The 17,299-nt window shown below is 46.6% G+C and overlaps 1 protein-coding gene across 13 annotated transcripts in view; it reads left to right on the top strand.

Annotated features, from left to right (window-relative positions):
* The window catches only part of LOC128872117 (potassium voltage-gated channel protein Shaker), a 198,828-nt gene that overhangs the window by 114,673 nt on the left and 66,856 nt on the right, over nucleotides 1–17,299 (top strand). Inside the window, exon 1 of one of the 13 annotated variants that reach the window (XM_054114485.1) lies at nucleotides 6,721–8,890. The exons of the other annotated variants lie outside the window; for them this stretch is intronic. Coding sequence (XP_053970460.1) covers nucleotides 8,817–8,890 — 74 coding nt within the window. The 5' untranslated portion in view covers nucleotides 6,721–8,816. Of the gene's footprint in view, nucleotides 1–6,720; nucleotides 8,891–17,299 lie in introns of those variants that run through there. 13 annotated transcript variants of the gene reach the window in all.

Below are 17,299 nucleotides of genomic sequence, written 5' to 3'. Positions count from 1 at the left end.
AAAATAAACAGAGACCGTGGGAGCACGAGTGTCGTAAACAAAAAAAAACGCGCGATAGCGTCGCGTCGCATTTACAGCGCGTAAATTAAATATACGCGGTGACGGATAATTTTTCACGTACTTGGCGTCGAGACGCTGCCGCATCTCTAGATTGTTACCGAACCGACAACAATACGAAATCTACGATAAACGTACAAGTTCGGTCCCGAGCTCGAGGATTTAAGGAGACTTTACCGTATTCATTCTTACCTTACACTACGCGGTATATTGCGCAGCGTATTAGCGGACCAGAATAAATTTCGCAACGTTCATAATTGTTACGATATAAAATGCGAAGGAGGACATTCGAAACTAAACGACCCGTACTGGCTGCCTTATTTACTGGTACTGATTTCGTCGCTCTCGATCCCTGCTAGGAACCCTGCTTCTTTTACTGCTTCAAGAAAAACCGCCCCGAGGGCTCGAAGTGGCAATCGTTTCCAACAGCGGTTTCCGCAACTAATTACCTAATTGGCGCTGTGGGACGCGATGAACGAAAAGGGAACAAGAGTCGATCGGTAGTGCTGGCGTTGAATCTAGTAACGTGGGAGTAACATTCGCGCCCCATTCTCGGCGAAATCAGCTCCTCGAAGGAACAATCGTTAACGGTGCGGCCGTGTAGCGGGACGTGCAACGAGAATCGAGGATGGTGCCTCAGTTTGGGGGCGGACCTCGTTGCAGAATGATATATCCGCAGCAGCGGACGACACCAGTGAACGCCAATCACGTACGCGGCGCACGGTCACCATCCGCGTCCGGAGGAGACCATCGGCTTCGCCGTCTCGCAATCCGTCGAGAGCATCCGGCCCGGCGGATCGTTCTTTGCGCGTTTTCGTCGCGACCGTGAATATTCCGTGCGCGAAAGCGCGTGTGACGTGGCTTTCGGGAACCAGTGGAATATTTCTGTGTCGTTCGAGATTACGAGTTCGACGTAATCCGATCGAGTGCGACGGATTTGACATTCGAGTCAGGAACGATGGAAGTAACGAAATTTCGGAGATCGTAGAATCGCCTATTCTGTATCCATCGAGACATCCCGAACGGGACTCGCAGTGGAAATAATTCGTGGCGACGTCCAGCACCGACCGATAAAAAAGCGTCTCGACGGTAAACCCTCGCGATCCTTTTTCCATTTTTCGATTCAATTAAACGTCGGCCCGCATCGATCCGGGACGACTGCCAACGATTCCTTCGGGTCCTTTGAAATATTCACGCGCGCCTACTCAAATATTCGTGTCGCGTTCGCGGAGGTAACTGTTATTAAAGGACGGATGAAGACTCGGAGAGGGGCTCTCGTACCGCAGAGCCGCTTTCGACGCTAACAGCTGTCGCAGGACGCCAACTTTTCTTCTGTCGTCGAAAATGTATCGTCGATCTTTTAACCCTCTGCACTCGGATGTTCCCTATCGTATGTAGTACGTAGTATGCGAGTATGTAGAATAAATTTATGCTAGGGCAAATTTTTAAAAAAACCACGTTTCCTCGAAGTTTTCTTATCGAAATAGTGCGAGAAAGCAAACCGAACAATGGCTTATGTACAGAGATTTATGAATTATAAAGAGCACGAAGCAAAGAGTCTCCTAAAAGGGCCTGCAGGATTTTGTTTTTAATAATAAAGTATTCACTTTCAATTTCTATTACAATATACATTATACAATATGTATAAAACGTCATAGAATATATTGAGTATATTAAGAAACAACATTCTGAAGTCTCTTTTGAGAGATCCTTTATGTTCGCAGTGGTCTCAACGCTTCAAGGAACCTATAAGAATTTATAATCGAGTCTAGTAACACCGAAAAAGACACGTTTCCAGAGTTAGACTGTTTAATGAATGCGATTCCTGTTCGCACATTTTCCAACGAGACGGCGTAGAGTGCAAAGGGTTAAAAACTACCCACTTACGATTTCCCACTAAACTTTAGAATTCGCGTCGCCTCATATCGAGCCCGAATGCTAGCTCGAGTGCTCGCCTCTAGTTTCGACCCTTAGTTTATCGGTTGCGTACTTGCAACAAAGGGAGTACCTCGATTTCGGTGTCCAGTTTAGTTTCGCGTACAAGTTCGCGACGCTGCATTAATTTGCGACGGTCCATCCACCTCCTTCCCCATTTGTTGAAAAAGGATCTCGTCCTCGAGGAGTCGATACGCATCGTTAGGATCCGCGGCGATTACTGGGATGAAAAGTTAATTGCATCTTCAATTTGGCCGCAACCGAGATACGCGGTGGCGCATTAATCCGATCTCACCGCGGCGAATCGGAGGACGTGCGACCACATAGATTATCCGCGAGGACTTTCTAAGTCGCAAATAACTCGAGACGTGCAGCTCGTGTCCCTGACAGAGACGGGCAAAACCCTAGGCTTCGAATAGATCTGAAGTTTGCCGATGTGTTTGTTTCGTTTCTTTCTCTGGAAAATGTTGAAAAAAGGAAACGAGACAAACACATCGGCAAACTTCAGATTCATTCGAAGTCTAGGATTTTGCCCATCACTGGTCCCTGAACGCTCGACGCTACAATGGCGTTCGAGTACAAACGAACGACGGGTTATCTTCGATTCCGTTCGGTTCGCCTGTTACACCGCTCCGATCCGAGCTCGATTCGAGTCCGAATTCGAGAAGAAGCGTCGTTGTAAATTAGATTTCGCCGCTGGGAACAAAATGGAGCGAGCAACGAGCCAAAAAATAATTACATCTCTCGATCGAGCGCAACCGAAACGCACGCGTTAATTAATGCGAGCGAACGCACGCGCGCGCGCGACAATAGGCTCGGCGACGCGTGCACCCTTTACCTTCCATTTCGCGTGGGCGTTAAACCGCGAAATTTATTAGCACGACTTGTTTTGTAGGTTCGCGTCTATGAATGGCGACTTCGCGATCGTTTTTTCATTCGAACGTTGGAAACATATTCCGCGGTAACGATTTTCGTGTAACGAACGAGAAGGACGAACCGATCGTAAATTTTCGAAACGCGGACGAGCGACGATGCCCGACCGAATCATGTCCATTCGCGTTTCGTACTTACGCCAAGATTTTCGCCAGGTCGTATTTACGACCGTCCGAGGAGAAGATAAAATCCCGCGATCGCAACTTTCTCGGATCGCTCGCGAAATTTACTGCTCGCGGGATAATAGCGCCGCTCTCGACGTACGTCTCATCCGCGGAGTTTACGTAGCGCGATCGTGCCAAAACCAGTGGTACTGGCAAACGATTATCCATTATTGCGCTCTTTATCGACGATATGGCTGATATAGCCACGGCGCGAATAGGAAATACGGCGTAATACAATTTTAACGTCGCCCCTATTCGCTTCCATTCGAATTTAAGTTTATCGTTAGCACTTGGAACGTTTACCGTCCTCCACATACGAGCCTCGTCGCGCTCGTAAACGTACGCGTATAATTTGCCACCGTGTTACCGAGTGTCGCGACTACAAAGGATCGCGAATAAAAAAGTCCCGAAAACGAATTAAAATTAAATGAAAAACGGAGGTACGACGATCGACATCGTGACATTTGCATTATCGAGAGTATCGAGCGCGCGTAGTTCGCCGACGACGCGATTACTCGGACGGGCGCGACAAACCGTGGCGGCAATTACCGTCCGGCATTCGTTACGCCTCACGTGTAGCTTTTTTAGCGTGTCGCGCACGATTACGGAGGCTAATCGAGGTCTTGCAGCGGGAAAGAATTGCCCCAAGTTCGTCCCTCGCTTACAACCGAGTATGACTTGCACTCGCGACTATCGAGAAGGCTTTTCCCTTGAAGAAATAACACGAGAAAGTTTTAGGAACGTGTTAGAGAATGGTGTCGTTGTGTGAAAGTTGCGTGCGGCGACGCGCTGTCTCATCGTGCGTTCTGGAATTTTCCGTACCGTCAGGGTTTTGCGTAGTAATCGGGAAAAGGGAGGAACGGGCAAAGGGGAATTCGTTGGATCGACTTTCGAGGAAAACGGTCAACCGTCCTCGCGGATTGTATCGCTAGCGAACCATTAACCCTAGAATGGAAGGATCGAGTACATTTTTCTCCTTGCAATTACCTTTTGTTACTTCTTTACGCATTGTTAACCGTTTCACTGCGACGCGGTACAAAAGCGCAAAACCTGCGTTCGTTTGTCTCGAAAACCGCGACGCGGCGCTTTTGCGGCGCGAGTTTCAGCGTGTCTTTGACAACATCGAGTCAAAATATGTCCCGCAGTTTTCGTGCGTTCTCGCAAGAATCGCTTGGCAGTCAAACGGTTAAAGACTTGTATTTAAAATTCACTGTTGTTTGGTACCTTATTCCTTGATACTTCGTGAACTAATGAAAAAAAAAGGTAAGAAATTGGGTACTTCGAAAAGGAGTAAGAATGACTCGATCTTTCCGTTAACACGTTGATCGCCATGTCGCCCACATATGGGTGACAGTGGTTTTCACCGAAGAACGAACAGAATTAATTTTGCACGTTCGGTAATAAGAAAAACAAATTTGAATGAAATTCTCAAACTTCAACGAAATATAAAAATGTATAAGTATATAAAAATAAATACCGCAACAAATGTTCGATTACGTAGCTTCCGATAGTCTAGAAAGAAAACTTAATCACGATAGAAATTTTCAAGAGTATCAGTCTGGCAGTAAACGCGTTAAGTGGTAACACTAGAGGCTGAAAAAAAGGCCTAACTTTGATAATTAATTTCGAGAGTATCGCCAAAAGAATAGGACTTCTTGGTACAGGGTTTATTCGGCACATATCGAAGTATAAACAAAAATTGTGGCGTCATATTTTTAGTACAAAACGTCGACGATGAAGCGAGTCTTCGAAATTGACTTTCTTCAAAACGCCTTCACGGGAGGACGGTTTTCTCGTTTCGTGTAACATTTGGAACGACGAGAGAGACGAGCGTGACGTATGTAACGTTGATACGAATCGAACTAAAAAATAATTGAACGCAAAACGTTACGGGACCGATTACAGCGCAACGTAAAATTACGTTTGCTATCGTAAATCGCGGTCGGTCTTTCGGACGGAGCGGTTGAACTCTTCGTGTATTCGATCAAATTGTCGGGAAATGTAAATTGCGGGGGGGCGGGAAGGGGGCGAAAGAGTAGGGTTAATAGGTTACGAGCGAAGAGGGTTCGCTGCATTTCCAATTCGAATCGCCGGGTAAGTTTCACGCGTATAAAGTTGGGCGTTCTCTAGGTTGATTATAGATTTACAATGTTCTTGTTCGGTGACGGAATAGCTGGTAGGCGGAGCCAATCGACGGGAGCACGTGGCGCGCGTGGAACGTCGCGTCGAAGAACTCGGCATGCCGCAGTCACCTTTCGAGCTGTCAACAATAGACGTTCCGCGTCGACCGCGTTCGCGGCGTCTCTCCAGTCCGACCGCGAAAACCGAGCAGTGACATTCGTACGATGATACCGAATCCATCGGGGTGGATCCGCGCGGTGAGCGGATCGCTGTCGCGGTTCGATCGCGGACACGGCGCGCCGTAGACTCGGCGATCGGTATCCGACTCGCGAAGTGTCCTTTGGAAAATGGTGAGACAGTGCTCGCGTTTAAAGTGCGACGAAAGTTTTTCGACGACAGGAATGGTGACTTTCGCGAAAGTGACTCGAGTTTAGGCCAACCGAGACGCGGAATCGGTATCGTATCGAGCCATTCGCCTTCGCAGGTCCACGACCGTGATATCTCGACTCGAATAACATTCACGCGAACAACGGTTCGCGAAGGATAATTTACGCGAGCGAAACGCGTCCGTTAGAAGTTACGTACGCGACAAAAGTGGAAAAATTGCCAAGCGTCGCGACGGCGACCTATCGATCGCCGTATCTCGACAACCTGAAACGGTACAGGCATAAATATCGACTCGCGTTACCGTTTTTTTCCTTGCAACACTTTTTCCCGTCCCGAACGCCGGTCTCGCGGACCCCTTTTTATCCCTTTATCCCTGCAGCGGAGCGCGTCCAACGCCGCGAACAATTACGATACGACACCGCAGAGACGTAAATACCCGTGAATTTCGGTGGATCAATTAAATCTACGCGCGCGGCGTAAACGTCCGCTCGGTACTTACCGCATCGCGCTTCTACGGCAACGTGCCAGGGGACCGGGCAGTGATTACTTTTGTAATAATCCCTCGTAATTGGCAGATTAATCGCTAACGCTGTGAACTACACTTGTACGTGGAACCATCGATCGGTCATTTGTAATCTTTCGGTGGTAATCGCGTTCGATTATTCGTTAATCGTCGATACCCGTCGCTCGGTAATCGTAACCAACGATTCCATTTCGCTGGGATTTCGCACGCGTTCCTACCTGCCTACCTAGGATACCTGCTCGAACAAAATTTCTGGATCATTGATTACGTTCTCGGTGACGGTAATTAGGCCATGGCGGTCGAGTGATTTTTTTTGAGGAAACGACGAGACTGATATTTTTTCAACGATCCGCGCGATCAGTCACGTTCGAACTGCGCTTCGAGGGAAGAGCGAAAGAGAAATCGAACGGGGGTCCTCGAGGTTCTCGAGAGCGGCCATAGTGTTAGCTTCGCCGCGTACGTTGCGTCCGATAAGAAACGTGTGTCGAATTACTCTAAATTTGCTGTAAATTAATCTACAATTTTGCGAAACACTCGCGTCAACGCGTTGATCGCCGTGTCATGTACAGTGGGTGTAGAATGTACACCGATCAATTTCCCAAAAAACTTTTCTGTGAAATTGTAGCTTCCTTAATTTCTTTTTTTTTGTAATCAATGATATTTTACATATTCTCGAAAATCTCTAAGATGGATATAACAACATGTTGTCCAAACAACATTTACTAGTTAGTATAATTCGTGAAACTAACAAACAAACAAAAAAAATAACGCGAAAAGTGGATACAAAAATACAAGCAATAAGTATTTGTAACGTAAACACATTACTTTATTGCTTCGTACGAATTAGAAAACATCAAATTTCCACGTAACGTACTTTTAAGAAAAGCTCTAATAGAAGAATAGAAGAAATAATTACTACAGAAATAAACGGAATTTGAATAGAAAACAGCCGGGTCGAAAGGGTTAAGTCCAATAAGAATAAGTTTCGGACGTATCGAAAGGAAGCAACTCTAGCGGTCAACATGTCGAAGTATTAGATCGAACGAAAAGTCCTCGCGTTCCGTTCCGCGGAAAATTCGTCGATTGTTCGACGCGGGATACGGGTGTAGAATGCAAGACCGCAATCGTCCGAAACACCCCGAACATGCCAGTTAAAAATAAAAAGAAGAAACGACGTTGACAGATAACCCAAAGAACGGTACGCGGTTACGTCGGAAATTTGGCACGAGCGGAAATGTTGCCGCGAAATAGAAAACGGGCGGCTCTATCGAACCGAACGACGATCGATCGCGATAGGCGACGGTGCAACGTTTCCATCGAACGACCGTCGCGTATCTAAAACGCGCGAACAAAGAGGGCCGCGTCCCTCGCGTATCGCGATTCGCTCGGTATTCACGGCTATAGGGACGCGACGCGTCGAACCGTTCGCTCGAACGTCGAGTGAATTTCGCGAATTCGTTTCTGCCGGCGGGTGAATCGATTCGGCCGGGTTTTCGCGAGTGAAAATCGTCGCGCGATTCCGCGCCGGAACTCGCGGACAAAGACGGCCGACGAGTCGCGATATAGTCGCGTCGATTCTCGTTAATCTCGAATTTCCGCTGGCGCCCGGGTCGCGTGCCAGTAATTCGCTGCGCGAATTAAACGAATTCGTCTATCGCGGGAATGTCGTTGTCGTCGCTAGACTGCGGATTTTTATGGATCCATAGGAGATTCGAATGCGCGAGAAAGTGCGAAATGCGCGCAGTACGTATATTTGCAGGGTGAAACAAATTCTCGTTCGAGTTGAATTTTGATCGTTGCGGTTGTTGGCGATCTTCGACGCATCCGAGACACTCGCTCGAGGTAAACGACGCGTGCGTAAACGAAGCACTTCGGGAAACAGAAGAGATAATTCGGTGTCCTGTCTCCGGGAGGACAGCTCGCGCAAAGAGAATGCGAAGCGACGCGAATCCGAGATGCAAAAAGAGGGTCGTTACGAAACCGGGGAACGCTAAACGAGTGGGAATTTTCTTCTCAAACGGGTCTCCTTAGTTCGTTAAAAAATGCATCCCTTCGGAAAGTTGGCAATCCTTCCACCAAAGGGAAAAGTTCCCAGCGTCGATCGTCGCGTTAAAAGCTTTGTCGGAATTCTTTTCGATCGCGGCCCCGTACAATTTATAAATGAGTTCTCTTGTACAGAGATAGCGGGTCGAGTCTGAAGAGAGTTTCGTTTACGGTGGGCACGGACGGTCGATGGTTAGGCAAAAGTCCTCCCGTACTCGACACGGTCCGATCGGAGAGAATATCGATCGGTTGACGCGTATCGCTTCGGACGATCCGAGTAAACGGAAGTCGCGGCGAAAGGAACAATACCGGATCGCGATCGTGAGTGAGGAATCCGTCCAGGTGGATTCGTCGCGACGGCTAACGGAGCTGCGAAGGGGATGCTCGACCTTGGTCGGTGCTGGTCTCTAGGGTTATTTTAAAAAGAGGGACAAGGCCGCTTATGGAGCGGTACGCTCGGTTCGCGCGGCTGAGAACGAAACGGGCAGACGGTCGATCGGGAAGCTCGACTGAAAATAGAGACGGCCACGCTTCACGAAGACGCGAGATGACGACGGACGCGGAACCAGCACGCTTGTCTCGTAACTTCGACGAGGTATTATGAACCTGGAATGGCCATCATCGAGTTCTCTGTTGCTCGTGGAGATTGAGGTATGGCCGCGGTAGCCGGCATCTATGGCTTCTCAGAGGAACGACACGCCAGATATTCCGATCATCGCCAGCATCCGTGAGTTTCACGTGAAAGACGACCGAATCGATACCATCTCGCCGCGATACTAGACCGTGCCCTTTTGCTTGATCGTTTGTCGCTTCCGGCCACCCACTATTATTCCGTTCGGGAGTCTTTCGGCAAAAAGTTACTTTTCCATTCTTTTCGTTTTCGTTTAATTTAAAGTTGGATTTCATTCGATTATCGATATCGGGTTGCCTGGAAAGTCCATGTCGATTTTTGGTAGGTCTGAATATATCGGAATTGTTGAAAATAAATAACGTGTATGCAGCCCTTAAAGCAGAGCACGGTAAGATCTGCACTTTTTGGCCGTTTTTCGGTAAACCCCGCCCAGCCCGCGAGCAGCCAACGAGCTGGATCAGGACCGTACCACCGTCACCGGTACATCGCGAACATATTTTTAATAGCTTTACGCGTCACCCGGGGGGCACTGTTGTGTCGACACGATTTTAAGTGGTATCCCTGTTAAACCTGATCCACCGATGACTGATTATGCATACTCGATAAATAATACAGAAAATGGCGGGAAACATTTTTTTGTTCTCCATTTCATGGATGTCTCTTTATATCCCAAGAAAGATTATTCGGGAATTATTAACTCTTTGTTTACACTCTTTGTTTACACACTTTGTGTACATCGAGTCATGAATATTCGCAGATGTTTCTTTTCGAAGTAGAGTTTCTCGTTTCACAGAAATTTATTATAAAAAATGGACTGGATTTGATTTTATAAACAAAATTCCTCGAGTCAACGGTTTTCCAAGAAGAAATTCATGAAAATCATCTGTTTTTAAAGCCGTTACTCTGGAATCCCCCTTAAAACTACGTTCGCAAGGTCCCGGCAAAGTGACACGGTCCTGAACGGAGAGCGAGGAGGCAGAGCTTACCGAAAAACGACCGAAAAGTGCGAATCTCGCCGAGCTCTAAACGGTAAAAAAAGTTGGTGAAACAAAATGGTACCTACGTAATTCAATAACCGCATATCGGAATTCAAATGTGCCCTCGAGTTTTTCTTAAAAATTGCCACAAACTTTCTGGACAGCCCAATATAATTAAACTGATTACAAACAAATTTTAGTTTTAAAAAAGGAAGAAAAATGTTTCTTTCGCGTAGACAAAATTTCGACGTCATCGCGACGATTAAGGTACAAGATTAGTACAAGAATATTTTGAAAGAAAGAGCTACTTTTTTTTTTTTATCGAAAGTCCCTAGAAATAACAGACAGGAAAGCAACTCGGTCCCTTTCGTTTCTCGCTTTTGTTCTCGCTTCCAGCGGCAGTAATTTACTCGAATGTGGGCTGCGTTGCATGGTTACATTACGTTATAGTTTGCTGGGGAAAGGTTTTTTCAATTATTTTTCTTGGAACAGATGTTCCGTTGAACGTTCGTTGCGATGGCTTTACTCGTAGTCGCAGATTATTTCGTAGCCGTGAATGTTGGAAAAATTGCCGAACCCCGGGACGCGAGCGTTCCACCACCAACTTCGACGAAAGCTACGAAAGTCCGACGAGCGCGGTGCTTATTACCATAAACGACGAATCGCGGTCCCGCGAGGGGAAAACGACTTTCGCTTTAATTGCACGGGAAACGGGGTCGCGGGAATTTTCGCCAATTGAATCTCGAAGATAATCGAAGAAAAAGAAGACTCGGTTCCTTCGGATTTTCAGCTCGATATTAGCTTGGAAGTTAATAGAGAGAGCGAAGCGACAACGATGGGATCAAAGGAGACGGCGCGGAGAACGCGGCGAAGTTGAGCCCCTAGTTACAAAGAGAAAAGTGTTCTCCGAGTCGGTGGACGCGTGGTATAACTTGCATTTTCAAGTCGAGTTCTCTTCGTAAAGCTTGCCAAGAACTTCGTAATTTAATAATTCAGCCGCATATTTTGCTCGCTCGAAGGACACGTGGTTCGCGGTAACTTGGCGTCACGCGGATGCTTCGTCGATTCGGTTTACCCTCGCGAGTCGTTTACGTACGTTCTAATCTTGGAAAGATAAGCGTAAATTGATCCGTGCCTTAGTTTATCGTTTCCTAATCTTGGAAACGAGGAAAAAGTATAAACCGCTGCTCGCTTTACCTTGTCGTATCGATTTTCAAGCTAGGGAACCGAGGCGTAAAGCTTAGAAAGAAACGAGCATCTTTCTTCTAAGCGATCGTTAATGCGCGGGTACCGGTCGCTGCACTCGTCGTTTCTTCCAATACTACGAGCTTAAGGGTGGCTTTCGCGCGAACGTGTACTCTACCGTAATCGAGCATCGGTCGGAACAGGCGTTTATGTAGACGAGCAATCGAGCTATCAATCGTAGAATCGAGAATCAATCGCGTCCTTGTCGAGGAGTTTGCGGTTAAAAAGTGTACATACAAACGCGACGCAATTAATTTGACCAGGGTTAGGTCTGGTTACCTTGAAGTTGGCCACTTTAAGCTCCTCGTGTTTCGTCGCTATCGAGGAAGAAAGTCGACGAAACTACGAGGCATAAATCCAGCCTTCTCCTTTCCATTTCCTTTCTTAAACGAGCGAAAGAGTAACACGGTTCGGTATCCGAAGAAAGTTAAAGAAGCAGGGATACCGTCGCACGGCGATCGTATAAATCGACCCTGGTAAGGTTTCTCGAGTCGTAACACGAGATAAAAATCCGCGGGGATTAATCGACGCGTGTCGGTGTTTTCTTCCCCTGGCTGATCGTTGGTTCTGTATCGATAACGTCGGTGCATAGGGCACACGTGCGCCGGGAAAGGTGCTGGTGGGCGAACGCAAAGGGGGTTGAGAAGCGCCACGGTCGCGGGTTAATTGATTTCCAATAGCAGCCTGACCGGCCTTCGGACCCGCGTAGAAGCGAGCCGTGTATCCTCGCACAATGAACGCCCCGATACGTTAACTGCTGAACACACGCTCTACATTAAACGGTAATAGAAAATTCATAGATCGGTATCGCTCCGCTACGCGAAGTTAATTGGATCTTGAGCGGCGCGGAGAGCCGCGTTCTCTTCGTTCCCTTACAATGCGTTTGTATGTACACTTTTTAACCGCAATCTCTACCGACGCAGATTTTCTTCGTCCTTTGCCGATCGCTCGAAAATTTGGTTGTCACGCGACGGATCCAACGCTTTGGATCTGCCAGGCCGAAAATCGCGAAAATTTCTAAACGAAGTTGAAACTTGTGGTGGGAAAAATGACTGACGCAACTCGCGATAAAGGAAAAACAGGATACAAGTATATTTAATAAAATATAGATGTAAAATTAATATTATATGACGCGACGCTTGACCGCTCCTTGCAGGTCTTAATAAAAAAACACAATTATTTAACACTCCGTCGCACCTTGCAGACCGAAGTTTCCTCGTTCACGCTTCGCATTCGACTGCTTGACTGCGTTAAAGAAAAACGCAGCCAAGCTCATTCTCTGGACATCCACAAGTACATTCGTACAAGCAATCCCTTAATACTATCTATGCTGTATCTTATAATTTAAACTTAATTTAATATAATCTAAATATAATCTAAATATAATCTAAATATCGTACAAATATGTGTATTATCCGCGCCTCCCATTTTCAAGGATAAAGAGTTAAACGAGAACACGAAATCGTGGGTTCGAATCTCCGCGTCCCTTGTTTAGTTTTCCTACGTATGAAAAATTCATTCGGTAATATCGAAACTATTACTATTATTATTAGTTAATTTAGTCAAACTTTTATACGAACACTCTGTCGAACGGAATAGGCTTAGGTATCTGCGTTGATTTTCGAAGCCGAATCGCCGGTAGATCGTCGAAAAATGTCGAAATGGCCGTGCCTGCCAGCCGCACGTGCATCTCGGTGGAAATTTGTCAAGCTCGACGCATTATAATACGAACACCGCGTCCGCGCGCGCATATCGATATCAGTTGGCCGCGTTCCGCGCGAAACGACTGCTCGTTTGTTCGCCCGTGACTTTTGACGTATTAATGATCAAGCTCCCTTCGAAACTCATTAGTTAGTGTCTTTTTACTCGCGGATAGATATCCGCGAATCTGGCTGATTGGTTATCGATGCATCGACGACCCGTCGGACGGATTGATAAACGATAACGACTCTGGTAATAGAACGGCCCTGAAATAGCAGCCGTAAGACTGGTAGAAAGGAAAATGACGGGTAATTATCAAACCAACGCCGTTGATGCTTCTTAATTTCTCCGAACTATTTCGTACCTCGCAAAAATTCCGAAAAATTCTTGAAAAAGTCTTATCAAATCCTGCACAGGTTACTTTAATTGTAGCGTGTAGTATGACGTCCGATCTACAGTAAACCGAGCGAAACGTAACGTTACATTTTACATTTACATGTAAATCGGAAAGCGTAAACGAAATTATCGATCAAGCTCACACAGAGAACATCTCTAATGTAATCCACGGCTCGAAATTAGCTGGCTCGTCGAGAAGCGAGGGAAGCGATCCGACGTATATATTCGCGTGCTCGTCGCAGTTTTATCATCGGATCGACAACGTTGTCAAACACTCTGTCGAACGCGCGAGGGTACGCTCGATTTTCGAACGCGCCAAGATCGCTAGACAATCGGGAACGTTCGAGCGTGTACGTTGCTTTCGAGCACTGCAAATCCGGGAAAACAGGGTCCGTCGATCGCGCCAGTTAATCCGACGAACACACGAATGGCTTTCAATGCGAGATCCTGGACAATTGTCGGGCGTCGGGGCGCCTGGCGTCGTCGGAGCGGCATCTCTGAATACAGCGCGACAACGCGCGGCACGAGATCAACTTTACCGACCGCCTCGAATATCTGCGTTTGATACAGCGATACGGGGGGCGGAAATACGCCCAATCCGGTATAGCTGCTACGAAACGTCGAAGAAAACGTAAATTGTTTCGTCCGTGCTATATCGTCGTTTATATTTATCGCTTGGACTCCTGCGGTAGTTTTCTCGGGAAAGATTTTCGCGAGTATCTCGTTGCCATCGCTAGGACGCGGATACTGACGGGCTGACGGGCGACGCGCCGGCTCGCGTAAATGGTAAAATACGAGCAGCGGTTGTAGACAGCCTGGCAACGTGGACGCGCGATTCATGGTGATTCCCATGTGACTCGACGTTCATCGATCCGGACTCGGAAATAGGCGAGCGACCTATACCGCGAGAATTTTCAGCTCGCTTAAAATACTGCACCGTGTTGATATTTTATTTTTAACCGTCCGGAACATTCTTCGTTTTCGAAACCAAAACTTGAAACATTCTTGTTCGGTCCTTCGTTCTTAACACGTTGATCGCCCATATATGGGTGACAGTACTTTTCACCGAGGAACTAAAAAATTAATTATGAAAGTCAAGCATCGGAGAAAATGAATTAAATGAATTAAATGAATTTAAATGAAATTCATAAACTAATGGTCTGAATAATATTTAATCCTAGCGGAAATTTCCAAGAATATTTATTCTTGCGCGTTTAGAGAGGTTTTCGTGTTACAAAATATTAGGTGGACGGGAAAGTAATGTCGTTTCTTTTACATTAAATTCAAACAAATTTTTTTATAAATTTCTATCTTTAATTATTAATTATGTAATCACTTCCGTTATCAATAGCCTTTTGCCATCTAGCGTGCAAATTGTCAATGCCAGATCGATAAAAATCAATGAGCTGATGAACGATAAACAAGTATTTAAAATTGCAAAAACGACATTATTTTTCGGTTCACCTGATATTAGGTTGTCCCAAAAGTTTCTTTCGTGAGTTGCATTCAATTATTTTCTTGCAGTGTTTATATAAATAGACAATCTAATTTCTTAGGACATTGATGCTATAACAGTAACGGAGCGAAATGAATTGTGCACAATTTTGTAATGTAACACAAAACATAAAATATCGTGTATGTATTAATTATTAATAAAACGAAAGAAACTTTTCGGACAACCTGATACTTGAAAATACGACAAAAGTACAAGGTTTAGTTTGGAATCTAAACTTTAGATTGTTCGAAGTTACTCTCAGGGTGAGAAAGAAAATTTGTACTTGGCGAACGACGAGTCAACTGCCTTTGTCCTTTCGAGTGTGTTTATTGGGTGGTCAGTGTTAAATCGTGACCGATTTATTCGATCTCTGTTCCATTCTCGAGTAAACTGCGTTGACCACCGATACCGATGGGATCGAGTGGGATCGATCGTCCGATAACTTGGCGTGCCAGGAACATCGATGGTTCGGAATCCATTCGAAACCGTTCGCATGAAGGTTTCCTTTCACGGCAGATTATCTTCGTCTGATCTAACGTACGGTTATAAGTCACGGTTAAATCCGGTTTGCGTTGTCGTACACCATTCGAGGCAATCGACCTACGGCCTTCAGAGGGACCGAGAGAAGTCAAAATGTCTCCCTTGACTGTTAACCCTTTCGATGCTAATGGGACGATTACTTACGGGAGCCGACTGTATATGTCCCAGTAAATATTCCGTTTCCGAATAAACGCGAAAGAGTTGTTAATAGTTAAGTACGGGTGGCAGGCCGGGAACATCGTACGCGATTCGCGTTGGCTTGGTGGAAGCGAGGCCGTTCATCGATCCGAGCCGCGAGTCACAATTCGCGACACATTTTCCGCGCGCGCGTCTGCACCCTGCCGCTTCCGCGCCTTTTCCCACGGGCTTTCCTGCCTTCCCGGCGTCGTTTCGCGATGAATACCCGTCACGTATGAATGCGTGCATCGTTATCCCTCCCGGCTGCACGACGCGTGTACGCGCGCATCGGCGTGCAAAAATAGGAACAAAGGGACGTACTCGCGGAAGCGCTCGGCTAACGAACTCATCGATTTTCCCGGTAACGTCTTCGTAGCTCGAGCGATATTCTCGACGGCAGTCGACGGCGTTGATCGAGCAAATTAACAGACGAAGACATCCGCGAACAAGAGCGCGACGTTTCCCGTATAAACGTGTCGCTGATACGTGCTCGAAGATCCCATCGCCGGATAGCGTAATCTCGCAAATAGCGACGGCAATAATCGAAATTTCCTTGGAGGACATATCGGTGGATTTCGATCCCGAGCGATGCAGGAACTGTACGGCCCCGCGAGAGTATGCGCCGTGTTTACTTAAATTAAACGTACCATTACTCTCGCGCGGAGATTGCTTGCATCTGTATGCTTAATTAACCCTTTGCGCGCGAAAGGGACTCTCAGTCGCTTCTCGTGATTGTCAAGTTTGACTTAACATTTTCGTCACGAGTCAGACTCGTGATTTTCGAGTTTGGTGTACAATTTTTGTCGCGAGCCAGACTCGTGATTTTCAAGTTTGAGGTAAAATTTTCGTTACAAGCCAGACTCGTGATTTTCAAGTTTGGTGTACAATTTTCGTCGCGAGCCAGACTCGTGATTTTCGAATTTGGCTCGAGCCTGAAATTTTCATCACGAGTCAGACTCGTGATTTTCAAGTTTGACTTAACATTTTCGTCACGAGTCAGACTCGTGATTGGCAACTTTGGCCGAAAATGTTCGTCAGGAGCCAATTCTTGATTTTCAAGTTTAGTCTAAAATTTTCATCACGAGTGAGACTCGTGAAAATAGAACAAGTATTCGCTTCGAATCCGTTCGAATCGTGCCCCGCGAAGGTGTAATAGGCTTTGGCCGTGCCCGTACCGTCGAGGACCGTCGGGAAACAACGCGAGTAATTTCTTCTCCCGTCCCAGAGAACGCAAATCGTATCAGAGGCCAATTTATCGAGTCGTTCGGGTCGAGTGGAACGCGGGGCGCGGGGAGCTTCGACGAAAGAACCGATTTCCGTCGACGACGCGCGCGCGCGCGTTCGCGTCGCGACAAGACCACGAGAATGCAACGTATCGCGACGTCGAATCTTTTGTCACTCGCGAATTCCCCATCGCGGTCGAACAAAGCCGGGACGAAACGTTTTCCTTTATCCGTTCCGTTCCTTTCGGAGCTCGTCGAGTTCCATGGGAAAACGTTGCACCGGTTATTAGTCGTCTCTATCGATCGAACGGCCGCCCGTTGCAACCTCTTCTAGATGTGCACTCGAACCCCCGCACCGTTGCGAGAACGTTTCGCGTCCCGACGAGATTACGTCCGCTTGTTTGCTCCTTTATCGAAATGCTGTTTACTCGATGCTCGTTCTCGTGGCCATACGTGCCCCGACGAGCTTCCTTTTCACGATTTTGCGAACGAGGAAATCGTTTCGGCGACTCGTTCTCTGGTTCAAACGTAGACGTCGATCTATACGATTTCTAGCCGGCTGAGAGATCTTGTGTAAAATGGAATGCCTGAAATGGCATAAGAAACGGCAATTCCGTAAAGAAAGAATATAGTCCGTTGGACACATGGTACACTAAAGTTTTGAAATATATATATCCAAAAGAAGTATGTATATATATATATATATACTTCTTTTGGATATATATATTTCAAAACTTTAGTGTACCATGTG

Source organism: Hylaeus volcanicus, chromosome 2, assembly GCF_026283585.1.
Source record: "Hylaeus volcanicus isolate JK05 chromosome 2, UHH_iyHylVolc1.0_haploid, whole genome shotgun sequence".
NCBI lineage: Eukaryota > Metazoa > Arthropoda > Insecta > Hymenoptera > Colletidae > Hylaeus > Hylaeus volcanicus.
Note: the sequence above shows the minus strand (reverse complement) of the source record. Positions and strands in the feature narration are given on the sequence as shown.